General features: G+C 36.2%; 1 protein-coding gene across 1 annotated transcript in view; it reads left to right on the top strand.

The window, feature by feature from the left end:
- The window catches only part of TTN (titin), a 266,736-nt gene that overhangs the window by 7,184 nt on the left and 234,865 nt on the right, over positions 1-24,687 (top strand). Inside the window, 24 exon segments of the mRNA XM_025039310.1 lie at positions 10-95; positions 187-431; positions 4,214-4,547; positions 4,908-5,060; positions 5,863-6,000; positions 7,314-7,445; positions 8,617-8,745; positions 9,284-9,421; positions 9,917-10,054; positions 13,412-13,705; positions 13,811-13,933; positions 15,142-15,423; positions 15,671-15,736; positions 16,478-16,736; positions 16,962-17,025; positions 17,460-17,675; positions 18,614-18,756; positions 19,729-19,934; positions 20,450-20,683; positions 20,791-21,035; positions 21,938-22,194; positions 22,313-22,477; positions 22,586-22,754; positions 22,861-24,554. Of these exon segments, the coding sequence (XP_024895078.1) occupies positions 10-95; positions 187-431; positions 4,214-4,547; positions 4,908-5,060; positions 5,863-6,000; positions 7,314-7,445; positions 8,617-8,745; positions 9,284-9,421; positions 9,917-10,054; positions 13,412-13,705; positions 13,811-13,933; positions 15,142-15,423; positions 15,671-15,736; positions 16,478-16,736; positions 16,962-17,025; positions 17,460-17,675; positions 18,614-18,756; positions 19,729-19,934; positions 20,450-20,683; positions 20,791-21,035; positions 21,938-22,194; positions 22,313-22,477; positions 22,586-22,754; positions 22,861-24,554 (5,910 nt within the window).

Raw genomic sequence — 24,687 nt, 5'->3', positions numbered from 1 at the left:
TTCCTACAGGTGAAGAAGTAGTACCCGCTAAAAAGACAAAGACAATTGTTTCGACTGCTCAGATATCAGAAACAAGACAAACCCGAATTGAAAAGGTATTTTTCTATACTGTCAGTTTTCAAGCCTTTCAGATTATTGCCTCACCAACTTCTTCCTCAACATGGGCTTTGTTTTTATTTTTTACAGAAGATTGAAGCCCACTTTGATGCCAGATCAATTGCAACAGTTGAGATGGTCATAGATGGTGCCACTGGGCAACAGCTGCCACATAAAACACCTCCCAGGATACCTCCTAAGCCAAAGTCGAGGTCTCCCACACCACCATCCATTACTACCAAAGCACAGTTGGCTCGACAGCAGTCCCCATCGCCAATAAGACACTCCCCTTCCCCGGTCAGACACGTCCGGGCACCCACCCCATCTCCCGTCAGGTAAAGCCTTATAAAAGAGATCGGGTCATCATATATTTTTGAATTAGGTTTCATCCAACAAGAAGAGGAATAGGAGAAAGCAATAAAAAATGTAGCATGCGATCAAGGAGGTAAACCAAAAAGGTACTGAATATGATTTTCACAATTTTTCACTGTCCACAGGTAAATTGGAGAACTTTATGAACTCTATTTCTGAATTCTTATTTGTATATCATTTAATAAACGTCAGCTTTAGGGGCCAAGATAAAGCGCAGTGAAATGAGAACAGCATAGAATTGGTTGGAAGCTCTACATTCAATCAACCTGATCACTTGCTACCAATCATTATAGTAATTAGTCACTAGCATATATTGACCACCTTATTTTAGACATTTAGTTGGCACTCTATTTACACTGTTTTATTAAATTTTCACAAAAACTTCTAATTATCATCCTTAATTTTATATATAGGTGACTGACGCAAAAGAAGTTAAATAATTTGCTTAAGGTCTTACTTGTGTCATTTGTAAATTAAGGAAAATCAATAAGAATGATCTCAAGGTGTGTTGTGAGGATTCAATGAGATAATTAGTTGAAACTACCTTGTAATAGAAAATAATTATATATATTCTTATGCTCTGATAATAAGTAAAATTTTCTAAATATTTTGCATATGCTTGTGTTATTTTATCTAAAAGTAAAATGAATTTCTATGCTTAGCTAATATGGAGATATTTAGAAAATGAGCGTGTATCATTAGGGCTCAGAAATTATAAAGTCAAGTGTCAATAATCCACAGCAGATTTAAAACTTTGGGATTTGGCTAAACAGGTTGAGGTTTTTAATATAGTGAGCTAAAAAATGTGCAAATTTTGGAGCAAACAAAAAGTGTTTCTTGATCAATTTAAATGAATTTTTAAAATTTAGAGAAAGTTCCCCTGCTAAGCAAAATTTCTAAAGAAGAATGATAAGTGGATGGTTGACCTAAAAAATATTCAAACTTATTGTGAAGTTACTATAATGAAAACAGTATGGTATTGGTAAATGAATAAAAAATACATCAGGGGAACAGAACAGCATCCAGAAATAAATTAAGTACCCAGGAAATTTAGTTTTTAATCAAAATGAACTTTAAGTTCAGTGGGGATAGGATATTTTACTCAATAAAGAATGCTGGCGCAATTAGCTATCTATTTGGAAGAAAAGACATATTAACCATTTACAAAATAAATCTCAGCTTGACTAAAGAGCTAACTTAAAAAATAAAAACCAAAACAATGAGAAAAAATTGGGGAAGCATTTACGGAGGAGAGCCCTTCAAAATAGATCTACAGATTCAACTACATAAAAATAAAAAACTTATGTATGACAAAAGCAAAGTCATGGCTAAATCAAATAGGCATTTGTGAAAACATTTTAAAGGTGCCTCTTTCTCAAGATATTTCATTGCCTCTGTCATAAAAGTGTTATAACAAACATACGATGGCTACAATGTGGACACTACAAACCTAGAAACAGTGCATAATCTACACAACTCTATAAATTGATGCTGAGTAAAATCCCATAAAAAAGCAAAATGCAAACAGTAGATCTGGGGGAAATGTTTGTAACATTATGACAAAGAATAAACCAAATGTATCGAAAAGCTTCCACAAATTAATTTTAAAGGAAAAAACAAGCAACACACATACAAATTGCAGAAGACAAGCATTTCACACAATAGGCAATGCAAATGTCCAATAAATATATGAAAAAAAGCTATTTTCCAATCTTTATTATATTGTCCACTTAATTAAAAATTAAACATATTGGCAAACACTACATGAAGTCTTGAACAAAAACCTCGGTTTTAAAAACATATCTAGCTAACAAAATATAAAAAATATTCTGAATCAGGCTAACCCCAAGTTTGCACACCATGAAATCACAAGACAGGCCAAATGTGATTTCTGGGGGAGATAACTGCCTCACCATATTTTAAATTTAAGTCTAAGGGTCATTTAGAATTACAGAGGTTCCCTGATTCCATGGAGCATGTTGACTGTCTTAACAGTTCTGAGAGTTCATTAATAACAATCCCAATTACTTAGCCCTCCAAATTTGCTTTAAAATAATTAAGAAATAAAAATACCAATTTGCAGAGAAAATAAAGGTTATCCAAGATAGGTTACTTCCTAAAATGTCTCGTGGTTTAACCTTAATTTTTGTTGTAGAGTAAGGCAAACATATTTCATTGAATAAGGTGCATTGTATCTAGCTGTGACCAGGTGATTATTTTTTATTGTAAGAGCAGAAATAAGCACTTTCCCTAAATGACTCAAATTACATTGATTTTCACAGTTATGGGCCTATCTGCAACCTGCTGCTAATCACTCAAGTCATGCTAATCATGTGTTTAACTCTTTTTGAATTAAATCTCCTTTACTAGGTACAACAAGAAGAAGGCACAGGTTGAAACTTGAAAGTACATGTCGCTTTGCTTTTTTTCAATTGGCATAGACCTTATATTATTCTAAACTGGTCTTTATTATATTTCCAAGGCAGTCACTTTCAAAATATAGACATGTTCCCCTAGTCTCTGCTTAGTTGACTAAAACTGCATTTAAAAAATGTAAATTAATTTTCACCAGAAAAAAACCCTTTGTCAAGAAAATGATTAATGAAAGAAATTTCATTTCTTCATGAAACTGGTTAATATTATAATATACCATTCAGTTACTCTGTAATTTTGAGCAGATATCAATTGTACCTTGAGAATTAATTAGAATAATTGTTTCACTTATGATCAGTATAAGTTAAATACCCTATGTAGTACTAGAATACTATTATGAACATTTTCCTATAAGCAGTAGTTAAATGCAATGATAAAGCAATGCTGCCACCTAGAGGGAAAAATGTAATACACCTATTGATTAAGAATTAAATTATGTAAAACTATCTTAAAATTTTGACCAAACCCTAGAATTATTGCTATAGATCAGGAAGTCTTCTTGTCTATAAATGCCAAGATTTAACAGCCAGATTCTTCAGCTATGCTATTGAACTTTGAACATACATAAAAAGCAAGAAAAACAATTTTGGAGGAAGCCACTTTATCAAAAAAATCAAGAGTCCTTAGGTTTCAGATTAACCAGTTACCAGTGTAACTCCAAGGGTACAATGAGGGTGAGGGTAAACAAATATCGAGAAAGTTTAAAAGAGCAATCCACAACACGTTGACAGTAACAGCAGTTTCCAAAGTGCATTGCACAGCCCACACCCCAAAAAGTTCTGCGAAAACATCCTCCTAGCCTGGAGATTGACAAGGCATTGTGAAGTCCCACAGGAAAATTAAAAAGATTTAACTTGTTTAGCCTAGAGTCGCACAAACATTTTGATTGCAGAAACCTTTCTTCGTTCAACACCTATTTGACATCCCCTCTCCTCCCAGAATTGGAAGTACAGAGAAATGTAAAGTTATGATTACTGTATTTGCTGTGGCCTTTCTTAAGCTGTATTTCAAGGAAACACTTTCTGCTGTCTTGACTTTTTAAAATGTGAGATGGTGATGCAGAGCACAAAATTCTCTACCTTAGAATTAAGTCTGATTCTCGAGTTACGGAAGGTGAGAATAAGGCTTACTGAAATTTAAAACAAATTACTTTCAAGTACATTATTTGCCTCCGAATAGGTTATCGAGGCACACATTTTAAAACTGTGCATTAAATTAAACACTTCCGGATTTTCCTTCCATTATTCAAATCTGATGGCCTAGAGAGGAGTTCCTTGTCTTGGGTTTGTGACCTCTGCGGTTTGGTTTTCAGGTCTGTGTCTCCAGCCGGGAGGATCTCCACGTCCACGTCCCCCATCAGATCTGTTAAGTCTCCATTACTCACGCGTAAGACTCAGACAGCCACCACGGTCTCAGGCCCGGAAGTGCCTCCCCCTTGGAAGCAAGAGGGCTTTGTGGCCTCATCTGAGGCTGAGATGAGAGAAACTATGGTGACAAGCGCTACTCAGATCAGAACAGAAGAAAGATGGGAAGGGAGATACGGGATCCAGGAGCAAATGACCATCAGCGGAGCTGCAGGCGCTGCCGCCAGCAAGTCGGCCAGCGCTACCTTCGCTGCAGGGGCCGTCGCTACTGGTGCTACAGAGGTACTTGCCAGAGCTGTTTTGTTTCATTTTCCTTCCTTTCACATTCTGGGTTTTCCCACCAGAATCCTATCATAAAACTCAGTCTGTATAGGTAGTACATATAGACATAAGAATGTAACAGAAACTGAAAACCAAATTTGTTTCCTGCTTTGTTAAAACGTTTTTAATTAGGACAAAGGCTCTTATCTGTGAGGTTTTTATAAAATATAGGTTTTAACGAGTCATACCATATCTCTTTCAGCAATGACAAATGCTTACGCACGTGTATATTTTACTCTAGGTAAATAAGTACTGTGTTTTTGTATTTTCTATTGGATATGCCATTTTAAAAAGTAATGTACTCGGTCACTTCTAATCCAGGTGAAACAAGAAACTGACAAAAGTGCAGCTGTTGCGACTGTCGTTGCTGCCGTTGATATGGCCAGAGTGAGAGAACCAGTTATCAGCGCTGTAGAGCAGACTGCTCAGAGGACAACCACGACTGCTATGCACATCCAACCTGCTCAAGAACAGGTATGCGTTAGTCCAGCCAGGCTGGGCGTTGTGTGCAGAGACCTCACAATGAGCCAATGCTCAATTCATTTTGAAGACAGCCCTGAGCCCGACATGGCCCAGACTTTAGGACTTTCTGAGCAAAAGGTGGTCTGAGACACCAAAGGCTTTCAAGATGTAAAAACCGTTAGTGTACCTGGGCTATGTCAAGTAGGTGGGCAGGCGAGTTTACTATCAGAAAGTCAATATAGGAGGTTAGACAAGGTGTTCAAAGTACTAAGCGTTCCTGGGTCCACGCAGCACAGGGTGGCGGAGGAAGTTAGCTACACAAGGCAGGTGTGTGTGTGTGTGTATGTGTGTGTGTGTGTGTGTGTTCAGCACTGTAGTTCTAGACCAGTCCATCCAAACAGAGCTGAGGCACTCCAAGAGCTGTGTGTGTGTGTGTGTGTGTGTCTGTGTGTGTGTTCAGCACTGGAGTTCTAGACCAGTCCATCCAAACAGAGCTCAGGCACTCCAAGAGCCAGGCATGGAAACCATTATTTCAGGGCAGACATTACTTTTCTCTAAGCTTCCCCCAAAGACCTTTGCTTTTACTTTCCTCAAAATAAACCTGACACTTGATCCATGGCTGAAATGTGTTATAAATCCAGGATAATTTCCCACCTCATATTTGAGTAGATTTTCTGTTGTAGTTTAAAATCACTCTAAGCTTTCCTCCTTATCCTCTCTTGTGTGACATTTATGTCTTTATCCTGATTTATTATTGTAACTTTTTATATAAGGTGCATTAAAGTATTTTCTCCCTTTCTCGTATGAAAATCAGATGAGAAAGGAGGCAGAGAAGACTGCTATAACTAAGGTAGTAGTGGCTGCCGATAAAGCCAAGGAACAAGAATTGAAATCAAGAACCAGAGAAGTAATTACAACAAAACAAGAGCAGGTGCACGTAACTCACGAACAGGTGAAATAGCTTTTGATGTGAAATTATTGTTGTTGTTACCTATGTCAACACATATAATAATGTTTACTGTGAAGGGTGTTGTTTCTTGGGCAATATGACTGTTACCACACTAATAAAATCCCCTTATTCCTGGGTCCTGGATACTAAAGTCCCTTAGAATCACCAAATTCTTCCCTCGTGTAGACAAAGATATGTCTGTAGACAAAGGTATCTCTGTGAACACACACTGGGAGTAGAAACGAGTCTCATCTACATTGACCTAGGGATACACTACCTAAATATGTGACTGTGAGGGAGGTAAAACCAGAAAGAAAAATCGATGCTAAGGTAAGAACAAGGAAGAGTGGAAACAAACACTGGACACACGTTGCTTTGAAAATAGCTTAATAACTGATTCCTGACTCTTTGGGAGAACACTCGAATATAGATCTGAGTGGGATGTACAGCACAACCTTCTTAGGTCAGATGATCAGAAAAAGTAAAAAGGGCAGCCCATAATTGGAGGAATTCAAGGACAGATTAGATAAGGCCAGTTGGTAGGGCTGTTGGCCAATGGAAACAATTGTCAGCTAAGTGGTTTGAGAGGAAGAACTTCCAAGTTTCTTTCAACCCTGAGATGCTAAATTTTAGTGATGATGTCTGAGAATGGCAGAGAGGCAAACAGGGAGATCTTCACCCCAGCCCCCACCCCAACACATTCCCCTCTGGCATCCAGATCCAATGCAATATTCTTCAGGGGTTAAGGAACTGGAAAACATTTTGCCTGGGATATATACAAAACTTTTTTCCCCATAATGTCTCAACTTCAGAAAAGTAAGTCTCGATATTTTCAAACCATCAGAATATTTAGGAAATTTTTCAAAGCAAAAATATTGTATAAATGCAGATTTTCGATTGTTCATACTTGATTTCTCATATATAAAAGGATAAGACAAAATTCTTCTAAGGCCTTCCATTTTAATATCCTATGCTCTAAGATCACTTTTAGATGACAGAGGTAGCATGGGATAATATTGCCATATATCTATTTATAAAAATTGGATGTCTTTTCCAAGGAAGATGGCAACTGTCTGATTCAAAGCAAACACTGTTGAATCCAACTTTTTTTCTCTAAGCAGCTTAAGTTATGGTTTAGACAGAAAAAATAGCATGGTCATGTTAATGAAAATGAGATGATGTATTTTATTTAGTGATATCTGCAGAAAAAGGATTTTACTTCTTCGAATTCCTATTTTGTTATATTCAATAAATATTATGTCACTTCCATTAGAGAGCAGGAGACAATAAGGTTTTGTTTTTATCATTACTTTCAGATAAGAAAAGAAACTGAAAAAGCATATGTACCAAAAGTAGTAATTTCCACAACTAAAGCTAAAGAACAAGAAACTAGAATTTCTGGAGAAGTTACTACAAAGCAAGAACAAAAACAAATAACTCAAGAAACAGTAAGTTCAATTTTGTAAATACCTTGTAGTTCATTGGCAAATACATTCCAGCCAGTTGCATGTATCCTATAATCAAAACCTTAAAATGGAGGAGTCTTTCGTGTATGTTCTTTTGTCATTTCTCTGTGTCTAGTATTGAAACTCTTTCATGTTCTCATTGCATGATTTTCCTCTCAATCGATCAGTTTTGGGGAGATTATCTTTTAGAACAGTTTAGGTCACATCTATAACATTTTTAGAACACACTTAAATAGAAGGTAGCTCTCATGCCAGTCCAGTTACCCACCAGTGCACAGTTTTTTCATGCATAGCCTGAGCCCTCAGTCACTTAGGTTGCAACACACAAACTACATATAAGACACACACGTGCACATACACACCAGTGATGAACACTCCAACTAAATATCAAGAGAAAGTGAGGAAATGCTGGGCATCAGGGGAGAACAGTACTTCTTCAGGAAAGTGACCTAATTAGTGATAAACGGTAGCCTAGAAGTGTTTTCTGTGTTTGTGCCTTAGAGAGATGTGAGAACATCCTTCAATGTCACTAAAATCCCCTTCTTGCCCATATGTGAAATCAAACCTTAAAGTGCAAGAAAACAGGCATATATTTTGAATTCTTTCATATTGGGGGGATAAAGGGGGGTGGAGAGGCGTTGTGTTCACTTTCTTGATCTCAAGCTCTTTGCTGATCCCAGATCTACTTTTTTTAAAAAGTCCACCTAAGAAAACTATATACTTGAAAAGCTAGTCAGCAGCTGTTGGATGAATTTCCCTCTCCTTATAGTGAGAGACTTTGAATGCACAAGAATTCTACTTGGCATAATCAAGGGCATAAAAATCCCTCTTGCCATTGCATTGCTGGTGACTATAGTTTTCCAGCCATTTGCCAGTGGCCACTCACTGGGTTTCATAACATGTCACTGTCTCAAAGATCAGACTTTTTCAGTCCTAGGACAGTTTGTTAAGGGACAGGTAGGCCATAAAGAAGCTCATTCCTCAGGAAAACCAAAGTCTCGATTTTAAATACAAGTGTAGGCCCTTAGAATGGATACGTGATATTTTCTCTTCACCACTAAGCGTTCTGTGTTCTCCTGAGTGTTACAAGGATATCTTGACATTTCTTTTGTGCCTTTTGAAACTCAAATCTTTATTTTACTCTGAAAATCAGATGAGACAGGAAGCTGAGACAACTGCTGCACTGGTAGTTGCCACTGCAAAGCCCACAAAACAAGAAACAATTTTGGGAGCTCAAGAAGAAATTACCATACGAGATCAAATGCACATAACTCATGAAAAGGTGATGACTTACTGCCGGTGTGAAATTCACTCTTGTATCATTTCATTTGCGAGCCACCTACATTTTCATCATGGGTTTTAATCATCACTTTTTCACTTCTTCTTATAACTCAAATAGAACTTCAAGACCTCTCAAGAGCTTTTTGCCACCTATCTAGCTTTCACTGCCACTTTTCATTCCTAACCTTCAGATTTTCTTTGGACTGTTACTAATATGATATTATAATTCACCATAATACCTTCCTATTGAAGCAGACTCCAGTGTACAAATATAATGTGAGAAAGAGAAATGCATCCTTGATTCTTTTATTGCTAATCACACTTTTTTAATTCTAGACTGAACTTTTTATTGATATTTTTACTAATGAAGCAGTATGGATTATCAGAGCAACTCAAATGATATATTTAAGTGTGATTAAAATGTCTTGACCAGAAAGAAATTTTGCTTCCTTTCTCAGTTTTGTCTTAAGTTTCTTTTATTAGAGGCTGTTTGGAATTTAATGACCATTTTCTCATTTTTTTTTTTATCATATGACCAGAAAATGAAAGAAACTAGGAAAACAGTGGTACCTAGAGTCATAGTGGCCACACCCAAAGTCAAAGAACAAGATTTAGTGTCAAGAAGTAGAGAAGGCATCACTACCAAAAGAGAGCAAGTTCAAATAACTCAGGAAAAGGTGAATACTGATATGTGAGATGAGAAAAGTTCACCTTTAAACTGACTTCTAGTAAATCATTAACTATGATGTGGTATGAATTATTAATCTGTATTTTCCTTTTTGAATCCCAAACTAAAAGAAAATGGTAAATGTGTGACTGCTTACCCTTCACTTTATCTGCACATTTGATTTTCATCCATCTGTAACATTTATAATTCACTTTATTCATCATTGTTTTTTGCATGAAGATTAGCATTTTTTAGCCTGATTTTTTAAAAAAAAAAAAAAACGTAAATGGAAGCATCTGGAGTTTTTTTTTATAGCTAACATTTTTAAGTTTTGCGATTCCTAGTCAGTGTGTGCAAACATTGTCAAGCAAAAGTTAACTTCTCTTGTGTATTTAACCCTGAATAACTTATCTTGCATCTCCACTGGCGGTGGGGGGGAACGGGTCATACCATGTGTGTCTGAAGTCCTACGCAATTTAAACCTTCATTTTACTGTAATAATCAGATGAGAAAGGAAGCTGAGAAAACTGCCTTGTCTACAATAGCAGTTGCTACTGCTAAAGCCAAAGAACAAGAAACAATACTGAGAACTAGAGAAGGAATGGCTGCTAGACAAGAACAAATCCAAGTTACTCATGGAAAGGTGACTATTCCAAGTGTGAAATCCTTATTATAACACCTTAATGACAAATCTTAGAATTTCTTATGTATGAGACACTATTAACCTATTTATATTTTAAATGATTAAACAATTGGAAACTGAAACGCCAAATTATTTATTATTGTTAATATTATTACATAATCCTTTCCCCACTGATCTTTTCACTATTATTTTCCATTTTTTATTATTAACATCTAGAAATTCTCCAGAAGGTGGTGATTAAAAGTGCATGCAGGCTAATTTTAATAAACTCCACGAACATTAAATATATATATGTAAATGATAAATCTTACTGTCAAGAAGATGTCTGTTTTGAGAGGGGCATTAAATTCAGTAAATTATGTTGAAGATCATAGACTTACTTCAGGAAATTACCTGTAATTTTCTTCATGTGTAAAATTATCTTTTTCCCCCTGTAAATATGAGATGAGAAAAGAAGCTGAGAAAATTAGTGCCTGCTGTAGTAGTCCCACTAAAGCTAACCAAAATACAATATTAAAATCTAGAAAGGAATTATCCAACCAGAATAAATACACATATGCCATGAAAAGGTTGTTTGTAGCTCTGAAATTTCCATATTTCATATTATCTTATTTCCCATGACTTTGTCATCTACCCCAAATGAGCTATTTACCTAATTTTATTCGTAATTGCTTATACGGTGTTTGAAAATTGCAATGAAAGTTTTTCAATTCTTTTAGCATCATGGTTGAGTCCTGTCTGTATTTCTCTGTGTTGTTTCTATCTCTACCTTTTTGGTTTTTCTTTTTTCTAAGACATGATTTAAGATCAACTTTTAAACACTTACTGAATGGCATATCAGCCTTTCAGAAGTCTTATCAATGAGAGAAATTCTAATATATAACATACTTCATGAGTGATTATATTTGAATTTTTATCTGAATCCCATACATAAATTTGATTATCTTATTTTTGTTGTTAAAAATTAGCTAAGAATGGAAACTGAAAAAATGTCTATGCCCAAAGTAATAGTTACTACTGCAAAATCTACTGAACCAGCCACACTGCCAAGGACTAGAGAAGGATTTGCTATTAAGCAAGAACAAATACATCTTATTCGTGAGGAGATGAAAACTGATGCTGTGGAGGTGAAAACCATTGTTTCATCCCATTTCATCATCTGTCATAACTTTTCATTCATCATGAGTCGTTTTGCTCCTGGTGTTCCATTTAATTGTTTAACTGATCAACAAAACATTAAAGAGACTGTTAAGTTCAGTCCAGTTCCTCCAGTGGAAGTTAACATTTCTAGTTGTGAAAAGCGAGACTAAATAATACTTTTCTTTGTGTCTCCTAAATTAATTATCAGCATTTAACTGTATGAGTTTGGGTCTCCTTGTCCAACTTTCATTCTTGGCTTACCTAGGTTCCAGAAACATGAGGAACGTTAGAGTCCACTAAGAAATAAAAGCAGCTACCAGCATAGAGTATGCATTTTTAGTCGTCCACCAAACAGCATAAGTGTATGAATTTGATATACATTAACGCAGGAAAAAAGTATACAAATGTTTCCCCAATTTACAATATTCTACTGTAATTAAGACTCTTTCTTGTGTAAGTTTTAAATTAAGAGCAAGATCTATATATTTCAGTTGGCAAATGACAATTTCTTTGAGCCTGAGTTTCTCATCGTTAAAATAAAACTAAAACTCAACCTTACTACCTCACAGATTGGTTGAAAGGTTCAAATGACATATAATGTAAATGCAAACACTCTACAAGTGTTTATACATTATATATTATATAATGTATAAATTATCTTATATATTGTATACTATGTATTATTTATATATTGTATACTATGTATTATCTATAGAGATATATAAAATATAGAGAGAGATATATAAAATATATGAGATAATAAATAGTATACAATATATAAGAATTTATACATTATATAATATATATAATCTGTGAAGATGTTAACATGTTTTTAAAATCTGTAAAATTAAAGTCAACTAATAGACTATATGGCTTAAAAAATAAAGAAACAAATAAACAGATGAACATACTTAACTCACCTAAGCTTCACATATATTTTACAGTTTCTTCTCAAATGCAATCTGAAGATGGCATTTGTAATTCTTCAAGGCGGATTAATTAGATTGTGGCTTCTTAGAAGGAAGCACTGGATAAAGCCCGTGATCACTAAAGGCCCAATTCCATCTCAAAAATCCCTTCATTTTTATCTTAAATGGTTCAGATAATAATTTTAACAGATATACAGGTAGCATTCTTGAAAAACATTTCAGATGCAATCTAGATTCTATTTTCAGAAGAAAAGCAAACTGCACATAAATAAAATATTCCAGCATTACTTTTAAAGAGCACTGATGGATATGGCAATTTGATTTTTTCAATATACTCTTTCCAAGTATTACATAGAATCATAACATGTAAGCCACAACAGCTGATTTGCCTTCTTTAAAAGAAAACTCCTTTGCAAAATATGTTCCCATTTATGTTAATCAGATTCATGGAAATGAGAAAACATTTCTGTTTTCTTCTTCCTTTTAACTCCTAGTAAGAATGACAGTAAATTGAACTTCACTGTGAAAGTTTGTTCTCTTAAATCCAAATATGATAACACTTTTTCACTTTAATCACAGCATCTTCATTTATATATTTTAAGAGCAATATTTTCTAATAGATTAAAAAATTCTTATCCCTAGGGAATCATAAGTAAATTAATATGCCTCACTGTGTGTTCATGAGCTTTCATGTTGTCTCAGATTTGCATGTAACTGTACAACTTTGTAGCAACTGATTCTTCTTAATGGGTTTATGATGGTATTTGAGTAGATTTTTATCATCGCCGTCATTGTGTCAACACGAGACTAAATGATCAAGAAGATAATAAAAATAATTAGTTGGGAATGCATATATCAAATTCCCATCAAATGGGAATGCATATATCATCACCTTCAAAGTTCTGATCTCCCAAGTGCTAATTGACTGCCTCATATATAATCTTAGAAAAACTCAAAATCTTCTTAGTATTTTATACACACAGTGTGCTGTCCTATGTTGTATGTGTGTGGTTTGATGTCTAGTCTAAATAAGCGGATGTATATAGAGTGTATCTAACTAGATACACTAACTAGATGTCTACACATCACAATAATCAATGAAACATTAAGGTCCTAAATGCATCCATGAGTTATATTTTTGGAGACATTAACATAGCTATATAACATGGGTGCCATCTGACTATCATGCCTTTAGGCATTTGTCTGTTCTTGATGACTATCTTAGGAGGAGATGTCCCAACCTGACTTTGACATTGCTATGTATTAATTCTGGAAACCTTGTCTCCAGGTGGACGATGGGAAAAAGGCGGAAGCTGTAGCAACAGTTGTTGCTGCAGTAGACCAGGCCCGTGTCAGAGAGCCCAGAGAACCCGGGCATCTTGAAGAATCATATGCTCAGCAGGCCACGTTAGAATATGGATATAAGGAGCATGTTTCCGCCACAAAGGTAGTTGAGCATCCCCAGCGTCCAGCCTCAGAACCCCAGGTTGTCCCTAAAGCAGTCAAGCCTAGAGTGATCCAAGCTCCTTCTGAGACTCATATCACAACTACTGATCAAATGGGAATGCATATATCATCACAGGTGAGTCTGCACCTACTGATATTTCACCCTATTCATGGGAAAGCAAGCTTAACTGCTGTGGTCATCTGGTGAACAGTGGTATCACTGAGTTTCATTTCAATGCAGATTCAGAAAACTACAGATCTAACAACTGAAAGATTAGTCCATGTGGATAAACGCCCCCGTACAGCAAGCCCTCATTTTACTGTTTCAAAAATTTCCGTTCCTAAGACAGAACATGGATATGAGGTAAGAAGTTATAGAGCATGACAAAGAAATGTTTAGTTCAAAAAAATAAGTAAGGCGTGATGTGGAGTATCTTGACACAAGCCAGTGTGGACTTTTTTTAGTAATGTCTATGTGTATTCATGGTGAACTCAGAGCCCCTCAAGTTTAGTTTCCCTGCAGGGTGAGCCTAGAGTAGCAAGCAGGTAGTTATCTTACACCTCTGAAGAGACACAAATTCATGCATGCTTCTCCCTGTTCCACATTTTGTAAAAGGTGGTATATTACACAGTTTACTTTCCCTTGTGCTATAAGACATTTCAGAATAACTTAATCAAGAATGTATATCAATACTAAAGACAGATACTGAGAAATGATATATTTATGTACTCAATATAGCAAGATGGAGAAGTGGTGTTCTGTGGTGGTCAGGTTGGACTGTGGAGTCAAACAGCCCTGAATTAGTGTCCTAGCTCTGCCTTTATTAGCTCTGTCATCGGGGGCAAGTTAACGCATATAAAAACCTTAGCAAGTTGGCAGCACATAATAACCCTCAATATTCGTCACTATTATTTTTATTATACACATTCAAGACATAGAATCCAAATCTTGTATGACTTCAAAGAATTGAAGATTACATTTAATACCTATATTTGGGATAGTCCCAATTTACTATTGAAACTAAATAATCATAGACAACAACAGAAAGAAAAAAAACAGGAAGGAATCCTTTAAATTATTTTTCTGAATGTCTCCATTTTCACATTTCAAACAGATTTGTGGCTGAAACCTAAATGTGCTATTTTAAAGTAGTTCTTGGAATTTTTCAAGTATTTTAGTAATTTCTCAATTTTGAATTTCTCACTGTAATATTTTCAAGTGCAGTATTCACTGGGATGGTTAAATAAAAATTCATGACTGAGCTTTAGGAGACCCTCGTCCCTTTATGATGAGAGTGTAAAATAAGGAGTTCTTAATACGACTCTTTAAAAAATATATTTTCAACATAGTTTACAAAGTGGCAGGAATGACAATGAGCTTTAGAACTGGCTTATCTCTGACTTTTCACTAACTCTAAGAGTGATAATGAAACATTTAAAAAAAAAAAAAAAAACAGACCATATAGAAAATAGACTCAGAGTCACCACAGGAATGCTAGTGGCGAAGCACTTCTAAATGATGACTCAAATGACAGTTAAGTGACTTTATTTTCTAACTTCATTTCCATTTAGGCATCAATAGCAGGAAGTGCTATTGCCACATTACAAAAAGAGTTGTCAGCCACATCCTCTGCTCAGAAGATCACCAAATCAGTGAAGGCACCTACTGTGAAGCCTGCTGAGACCAGAGTGAGAGCAGAGCCCACCCCCTCACCCCAGTTCCCCTTCACTGACACACCAGAGACTTACAGGAGTCAAGCTGGCATTGCAGTGAAAAAGGAAGTAGGGGTGAGCATCACTGGTAGCACAGTCCGTGAAGAGCGCTTCGAAGTACTTCATGGGCGTGAAACCAAGGTTGGTCACTGACTTGCACTCCATTGTTTGATCCCTCCCTATCAATCAGGGCCAGACATTCCGCAGTCTGTACTACAGAAGTAGTCATCCAAGCGTCTTGCCCTTCTCTTTTACTATACTCAAACTTAATTTTAGTGTGTCAGAGCTCTTTTTCTCAAATTATTTTCTGATTTTGCATGTGTGAAAAGTTTATGAAATTTCCCCTAATTTCATGGGTATTTTGTAACATCCTTTGTAAAATTCGTAGGTAACAGAAACAGCAAGAGTACCTGCACCTGTTGAAATCCCTGTTACTCCACCAACTTTGGTCTCGGTGAGTGAAAAAGTTGATTGCGTTGGACCATATGAGTACCTGGTACAAATAGTTTTAATATGTGCAAAGATCAGTTCTCAAACTGGAAAATGGCATTAGTAGTTTACAAATGCTAATTTTAAAACCATGTACTATTTAGCAAAGAAAACGGGAATTCTATGTGACAACCATCAGTCATGTAGTCAACAGATTTAGTGAGTTTCTATTATGTCTAAGGCATTATTGAAACGAATATGGAGATATATAAAGACAAATTCAGGTATCTGAAGTCTTTGCCTTATTATCAGAGAAATTATACATAAAAAAGAAAGGTAAAAATATAGAAGGTGATAAACACCTCAACAGAGGGAGGATCCAGAGAAAGCATAGATTACTTCCAATTGGCGATAGCATGGAAAGCTTTGTCGAAGAGGTAGCATTTGCTGCTGAGCCTTCAAGCTTTGTTAAGATTTGAATATGTGAGCATCACAAGGGTACAGAGTTGCCCCAGTATATCTTATTAAAAGAATTCCATCTTACCAACTAGAAAACAAACGCCTTGCATTTATCTCAACTTTGGAATATTCCAAATTCCAAAGGAGTCTCGATACTAGTATTTCCAGAGTACTAATTTGAAAAAAAAAAAAAATTTATGGCAATTAAAATATACAAGTTCAAACCCCCACATTTGCTATAACATATGGAGATGATAAATAAATATGCACATATACCAATACTATATTCTTTTTCTTCTCTCTTCAGGGCTTAAAAAATGTGACTGTTATAGAAGGTGAATCCGTCACCTTGGAGTGTCACATCTCTGGATACCCATCCCCAAAAGTGACTTGGTACAGGGAAGACTACCAAATAGAAAGTTCCATTGATTTCCAGATAACCTTCCAGAGTGGAATCGCTCGTCTTATGATTCGTGAAGCCTTTGCAGAAGACAGCGGGCGATTTACTTGCAGTGCTGTGAACGAGGCTGGGACTGTCAGCACATCCTGCTACCTAGCTGTGCAGGGTTAGTGCCACACGCCCACCACCCTTCTGTACATGCCATCACTCTCATTCCTCACTTCTCAGCTGACACTTCCCACAATACAATTTCTCCATACTTCATAATGATGGCCCCTTCCGGAATTGGGGCGTAGATTGTAAAGACAACTTAATTGTCATGCTAAGCAGAAGTCACTAACAAAATGGACTAAATGCCTAACTTAAAAGAGAAATTTCTATCTTCTTCCAGTGTCAGAAGAGTTCGAAAAGGAAACCACAGCCGCGACTGAGAAATTTACACAAGAAGAGAAACGGTAAAACATTCTTTTGCTAATTAGCTTTTGCCAACTAGCTTTTGTTCTAGTTGGCCCTTGAACAACATGGGTTTGAACCACATGGGTCCACTTATTTTTTTCAATAAATATAGTCAGACTTTCATTTCCACGGGTTTCACATCTGTGGATTCAATCGACCAGGGAACAAAAACAGTATTTTCACATTCCCAACAGCAGATTCCCAACCGTGGATTGAAAATACTGTTTTCAATCTGAGGTTGGTTGAATCTGCAGCTGCGAATCCTGGGCAGACTTTCGAGTTAAAGTTAAATGTGGATTTTCAACTGCGTGAGGTCAGTACTCCTAACCCCCTGCTTTGCTCAAAAGTCAAATGTACAGTTTTTATTTTTCAGTCTCTTTAGTACTGGAAAATTGCAATTTTGAAGCTAATATGATAGAAATTCTCTTTCCAGCTTTGTGGAGTCAAGAGATGTGGTAATGACCGATACTAGCATCACAGAGGAACGAGCAGAGCCAGGAGAACCTGCTGCTCCTTTCTTCATTACAAAACCAGTGGTCCAGAAACTGGTGGAAGGTGGAAGAATTGTGTTTGAATGTCAGGTTGGCGGCAACCCAAAGCCCCATGTCTACTGGAAAAAATCTGGTGTTCCTCTAACCAGTGGATACAGGTATTTTGATGGCTAAATGATAGAGTTCTCAGTGATTCGTTTGATATTTATTTATATGAAGCCTAGAGGGGAGTAGAATATACTTGCCTCCAAATGTAGATTCTTTCATTATGGAGTCTCCATAGTGTATTTTCATATTTTTGTTCAAAGTCTTATTGAGAAACAAGGCTATTTCACAAGTGGATGGAAGATATATTTATTTATAGTTCAGTTTGATTCAGTTATAGTGTCAGTAAAATAGAGAAAATGGTGTAGATTTTTATACACATACTTTTTCAGAAAAAATTCTGAGATAACTTTTAATAAAAATAAATAATAATTAAGTACTAAAAGATAAAAGAATAAGGGTCATATAATGAAGAAGAAAGTTACATATGAACATTTATGCTAATATATTTACTGCAATTGAATATAAAATTTAAATTTGAATTTCCTTCCATTTAAGACAAAAGGTAACCTGATAATCTAAAAATGTAGCTAACATATCATAATAAGAAATATAGTATATTATGCTAGAGGCTTAATACTGAAATAGTTAAAGAGATTTAATGTTTTGAATATTAATTTGATCTTCAAATGAAAAAATGAACAAAATAATGAACAGAGAAAGTACCTAAGTTTTTTAACGACTATTTGCTAACGTAAAAACTGCAACCCCATATTTCCGTATGTCTTATTCTACTAGTATTACATTCTATTATTTATTTTAAAGACTATCTGAATAGTCTTGAAAATGAAACTTTTAACTTGTTTGTCCCTCGTTATTCGTGTCCATGTGCTTTCCTCAAGTTTCAGCAATCTTGCAGTTATAGTCTATAATAGAGCTTGGTCACGTGTCCAGGAACATTGAATTTTACACTACAGATCCACATGAGGGTTATTTTACTCATGTAAGGGTTATTAATGACTAAATTTTTTGTTTGTCCATTTCCATAAAGATACAAAGTGAGTTACAACAAACAAACCGGTGAGTGCAAACTGGTTATTTCAATGACTTTTGCCGATGATGCTGGAGAATACACTATTGTTATTCGTAATAAGCATGGAGAAATTTCTGCATCTGCCTCCTTGCTTGAAGAAGGTGAGTGCAACTCAAACTAGTTCCTATGTGCATGGCAAAAACAAAAATGCACAGAGGTAGCAGTGCCGTGTGTTTGTTGAAAGGCTTGTTGCAGTACCCTGGTTCTGATACTGGTTCTGTCCCCATCACCACCCCCCCACCCTTAGCCTAAGCCATAATAGGAAATGTCTTAGACCACATGGCCTCAAAAGCCATAATGGAGCTACACATGCAAGTTTCTAGCAATAGTTTCTATTTGCTGGATTCATTTGGTGCATATCATGCCTTAGAAAATTCAGGGAATATAAATCTGGTTGCCTTCCAGATCCAGGCAGATAATATTAGTGAATGCAATGAAGACAATGGCAAACCAGAGAGTATATGCCCCACCTCAAGAGCACAGTAGTGCACCATATCCAGTGGGTTGTTGCCAACCACTCATGTACCAGGCTCAATGTTGGTAGAGCTTCTGATATTTTAAGGAAAAGTGGGAAATCAGGATTTTCAAAATTAATAAGTAATTTGAAAAAAATATATAATAGCATTCAGGCCAAACAAAATTTATCTGAGTCACTATTATCTTTGCTTAGCTGTTCACATTTACAGTGGACCATTCCACACTCTGTCTCATTTGATCTGCACAACACCACTTAGAAAGAGTTAAGACATTATTTCCATTTAGCAGACAAAACACTCAAGACCCAGGAAGGTAAATGAATTGCCAAAAGCCACACAGCAAATCAGGAAGACCTCTAAGACAGATCCCAAAGGACTGATTGCTAATATAAAAGTCTTTCCATAGTAGTAGTGGCTGGTTTGACTTGTTAGTATAAGTTTGGATTTGAAATTCAATCTAATAAATATTTATTGAGCACCTTGATAGTAAAATTTTGCTTATCAACTTTTCCTAGTGTAGGGCTTTCCTGAATGAATAGTGGCATAAAGGCTTTTACATAATAACATTAAAAATTAACTTGTATTCTTAACTCCTAGCTGATTATGACTCACTGATGAAGTCTCAGCAAGAAATGCTTTATCAGACACAAATGACTGCATTCGTGCAAGAACCTAAAGTTGGAGAAATAGCACCTGGATTTATATACTCTGATTACGAAAAGGAATATGAAAAAGAACAGGCCTTAATTAGGAAGAAAATGGCCAAAGACACTATAATGGTCAGAACTTTTGTAGAAGACCAGGTGAGTATAACAATAAAGACCAAATAAACTTTCATAAATTTTACTTTCCTCCCACAATACCCCTCTTTTTTGTTTGATATTTTCATTTTCAAATGATGGAGTCAGGTTAGACCACTATTAGGTTCAGGTCCACTGCTGACGAGTTTCCTTAATCTTCGTGACATGTTGCACATATGACTTTAGAAATAGGGGTTACATATATGCAACAAAATATGACTTTAGAATTATGTATTATATATATGCAGAAAAAGACAAATATTACCATGACCAAGTCCAAGATCCCTTCATATCTGTGATGACTCATATTTTCAGAATATCATTTACCCAAGATGCCACAGCATAAACTGGCAAAGATAACTATAGTGCAGATGAAAAAGAAAACAAAAAAGCTTTCTAAATTTTTCTTCCAGTTAAAAACTTGAATCAATTCTTACCCCTGAAACTAATATCCTTAAAGAATTTTTATCAGTGAGGATATACTTTTTAACAAACTGTCACCTATTTTACTACCATAGGAATTCCATATTTCTTCCTTTGAAGAGAGGCTCATTAAAGAAATTGAATACAGAATAATAAAGACTACACTAGAAGAACTTCTTGAAGAAGATGGAGAAGAAAGGATGGCAGTAGACATTTCTGAATCTGAAGCTATTGAAGCAGGATTTGATTTAAGACTCAAGAATTATAGAATTCTTGAGGGGATGGGTGTTACTTTTCATTGCAAGATGTCTGGATATCCGTTACCCAAGGTGAAATATAGATATTTATCCTTTCTCCATGCCACAATAAAGATAGAAATAGGTTACACTATAACTGTTTTATCTAAATTTTATTCACGTATGCATATTATTTGCAGATTGCATGGTACAAAGATGGCAAGCGCATCAAACATGGAGAGAGGTACCAAATGGACTTTCTTCAAGATGGCAGAGCTAGTCTGCGCATACCTGTTGTTCTTCCAGAAGATGAGGGAATCTATACTGCGTTTGCCAGCAATTTTAAAGGAAATGCAATTTGCTCTGGGAAATTGTATGTAGAACCTGCTGCTCCACTTGGTGCTCCGACTTTCATACCCACACCAGAGCCAGTGAGCAGAATCCGGTAAGACTCATAGTAATAATTTGGGTCAATTAGTATTTAAACTGTTTAAAACACTAAATATCACAGTAGCAAATTGCTTTTTATGGGGGAAGATTGAAGCTGAGATAGCACAGATACCTGCCATTAGCAATACCAATGATTGCCAAGAGTTTTTATTGTTCACCCCTATGAAGGACGAGCAAAGCATTTTCATTACTGTAGCACACTGTTCATTTTGCCAGTGTTATAACATAATGAAGGCTATAGGGTTTATCTAACATCTGATTTTACATGCATGATCCCTAATTTACACATCAGCCATGCAAAGTAGGGATTATTATTCCTATTTTGTAAGCAAGAACACTGAGTCTCTGCAATCCTATGAAAACTGCCTTCATGTAACCATCCTGTAACTGATGGTGCCAGCACTTGAAATCCAATCCAAGGCATTCCTTCTACAAGGTGTAATAGATAGGGTTTTGTTTTGTTTTCAAATATAATTTCTATGTTTTTCCTCTTGTTATGTAAAGAAGTATGTTTTTATTTTTCCATAAGTTTTTTCATTGGTTTATTTAACCAACCAACATTTATTGAGATATTTTGGTAGTGGAATCAAAAAGGTTTGATGACTAATTAAATACAGGTGGTGAGAGAAAGACAGTATTAAGAATCATTCCAAGATTCTGAGTAACGGATACCTGGCTGTGTTAAATGACTACTGATTAGATTGAGGATATATAGTTAAAAGAGTTTTGGGAGCAATAATAATGTATTTCATTTTAAATCCCAGTGTGTTTAAAGTGCTTTTTATGACATAAAAATTCTAAAATAACGTTAATGAATAAAACAGAAAAAGGTTTGTTTATTTTGCTGAGTTTTCTCTATGCCTCATGAAAATATTCTGTTTTCCTTCATTTTTTCAGATCTATCTCTCCACGTTCAGTGAGCAGGTCTCCTATACGCATGTCTCCTGCAAGGATGTCACCTGCACGAATGTCCCCTGCAAGAATGTCCCCTGGGCGTAGGCTGGAGGAAACAGATGAGTCACAACTTGAGAGACTGTATAAGCCAGTATTTGTGTTAAAACCTGCTTCTTTCAAATGTTTAGAAGGACAAACTGCCAGATTTGACTTAAAGGTTGTGGGTAGACCCATGCCGGAGACTTTCTGGTTTCATGATGGTAAGTATGATAAATTTTTACTCACAAATTATTAAAATCAAGAATAAGCTTATATGTGTGTTCAACAAATTTTTAAAAATTATTTTAACAATCTGTTTTCTATTTATTTTTTTGACAGGCCAGCAAGTTATCAATGACTATACCCACAAAGTAGTCATTAAAGAAGACGGCACCCAGTCACTGATTATTGTCCCTGCAGCACCCAGTGATTCTGGGGAATGGACTGTGGTTGCCCAAAACAGGGCAGGCAAATCTTCGATTTCAGTGATTTTAACTGTGGAAGGTATTTGCTTTTAAAATTTAAAAAAAAAAAAAATTACCTTATCATTTGGATTATTATACACAGATATTTCAGCCCTGTTCACTCTAAATCATGACCTCTTCCTTTCAGCTGTGGAACATCAGGTTAAACCAGTATTTGTGGAAAAACTGAAAAATGTCAACATAAAGGAAGGTTCCCGACTTGAAATGAAAGTCAGAGCTACGGGTAACCCTAATCCTGACATCGTATGGTTGAAAAACAGTGAAATCATTGTACCTCATAAATATCCAAAAATCAGGTAAATTTGCTTGGGAATAATAAAACTAAGTTTATTCTATGAGTCCAATAACCAAGGAAGCAACAACTAATTCTGTATTGATAATTTCTTTTAACTTTTTTTTTAGAATTGAAGGAACCAAGGGAGAAGCTGCCCTTAAAATTGATTCCACTGTCAGCCAAGATTCTGCCTGGTATACTGCAACAGCTATTAATAAGGCTGGCCGAGACACGACAAGATGCAAAGTAAATGTCGAAGTTGAGTTTGCAGAGCCTGAACCAGAGAGACGATTAATCATTCCACGAGGGACATACAGAGCAAAGGAGATTGCAGCCCCAGAACTGGAGCCCCTCCATTTGCGATATGGTCAAGAGCAATGGGAAGAGGGTGACCTCTACGACAAAGAGAAACAGCAGAAACCATTTTTCAAGAAAAAACTCACTTCCTTAAGACTCAAGCGCTTTGGGCCTGCCCACTTTGAATGCAGACTAACACCAATTGGCGACCCAACGATGGTGGTGGAATGGCTCCATGATGGAAAGCCACTTGAAGCAGCCAACAGGCTTCGTATGATCAATGAATTTGGGTATTGCAGCCTTGATTACGGAGTTGCATATTCTAGAGATAGTGGCATTATTACTTGCAGGGCCACTAACAAATATGGAACAGATCACACATCTGCTACTCTTATTGTTAAAGATGAGAAAAGTCTTGTGGAAGAATCTCAATTGCCTGAGGGGAGGAAAGGCTTACAGAGAATTGAAGAATTAGAGAGGATGGCTCATGAAGGTGCACTTACAGGTGTAACAACAGATCAAAAAGAGAAGCAAAAGCCGGACATTGTCTTGTTCCCAGAGCCAGTAAGAGTACTTGAAGGGGAGACTGCTAGATTCCGTTGCCGAGTGACAGGTTACCCTCAGCCCAAAGTCAACTGGTACCTCAATGGACAGCTCATCCGCAAAAGCAAAAGGTTCAGAGTTCGCTATGATGGCATTCATTATCTGGACATTGTGGACTGCAAATCATATGATACAGGTGAAGTCAAGGTCACTGCAGAAAATCCTGAAGGTGTGACAGAGCATAAAGTGAAACTTGAGATCCAACAGAGAGAAGATTTTAGGTCTGTCCTCAGGCGAGCCCCTGAACCAAAGCCTGAGTTTCACATACATGAACCTGGAAAACTTCAGTTTGAAGTTCAAAAAGTAGATAGACCTGTTGACACTACCGAAGCCAAGGAAATTGTGAAGCTTAAAAGGGCTGAGAGAATTACTCACGAAAAGGTGTCTGAAGAGTCAGAAGAGCTGCGTAGTAAATTCAAGCGCAGAACAGAAGAGGGATATTATGAAGCCATTACTGCTGTAGAGCTCAAGTCTCGTAAAAAGGATGAATCCTATGAAGAACTCCTGAAGAAGACCAAAGATGAACTTCTCCACTGGACCAAAGAGCTAACCGAAGAGGAGAAGAAAGCCCTTGCTGAAGAAGGCAAAATCACTATTCCAACTTTTAAACCTGATAAAATTGAACTAAGTCCTAGTATGGAGGCCCCCAAAATCTTTGAAAGAATCCAAAGCCAAACAGTAGGCCAAGGATCTGATGCACACTTCCGTGTCAGAGTCGTGGGAAAACCGGATCCTGAATGTGAGTGGTACAAAAATGGTGTCAAGATCGAACGCTCCGATCGAATCTACTGGTACTGGCCCGAAGACAATGTTTGTGAACTGGTCATAAGAGATGTGACTGCTGAGGACTCTGCCAGCATCATGGTAAAAGCGATCAACATAGCTGGGGAAACCTCAAGCCACGCATTTTTACTCGTCCAAGGTAATTTAAATTTCTTTCATTCAATGGATCTATTTATCAATAATTTCTAGTAGTGTATTTCTTTTTATTTCCGGTTCCCATTATTCAAACTGAATTTAAGATAATGCGCTTTTTTTTTTCTTTTTTTTCTTGT

The sequence above is a fragment of the Pteropus alecto genome, unplaced genomic scaffold (assembly GCF_000325575.1).
Source record: "Pteropus alecto unplaced genomic scaffold, ASM32557v1 scaffold3, whole genome shotgun sequence".
Lineage (NCBI taxonomy): Eukaryota > Metazoa > Chordata > Mammalia > Chiroptera > Pteropodidae > Pteropus > Pteropus alecto.
The sequence above is the reverse complement of the archived record's forward strand: the minus strand, read 5'-3'. Positions and strand labels throughout refer to the sequence as shown.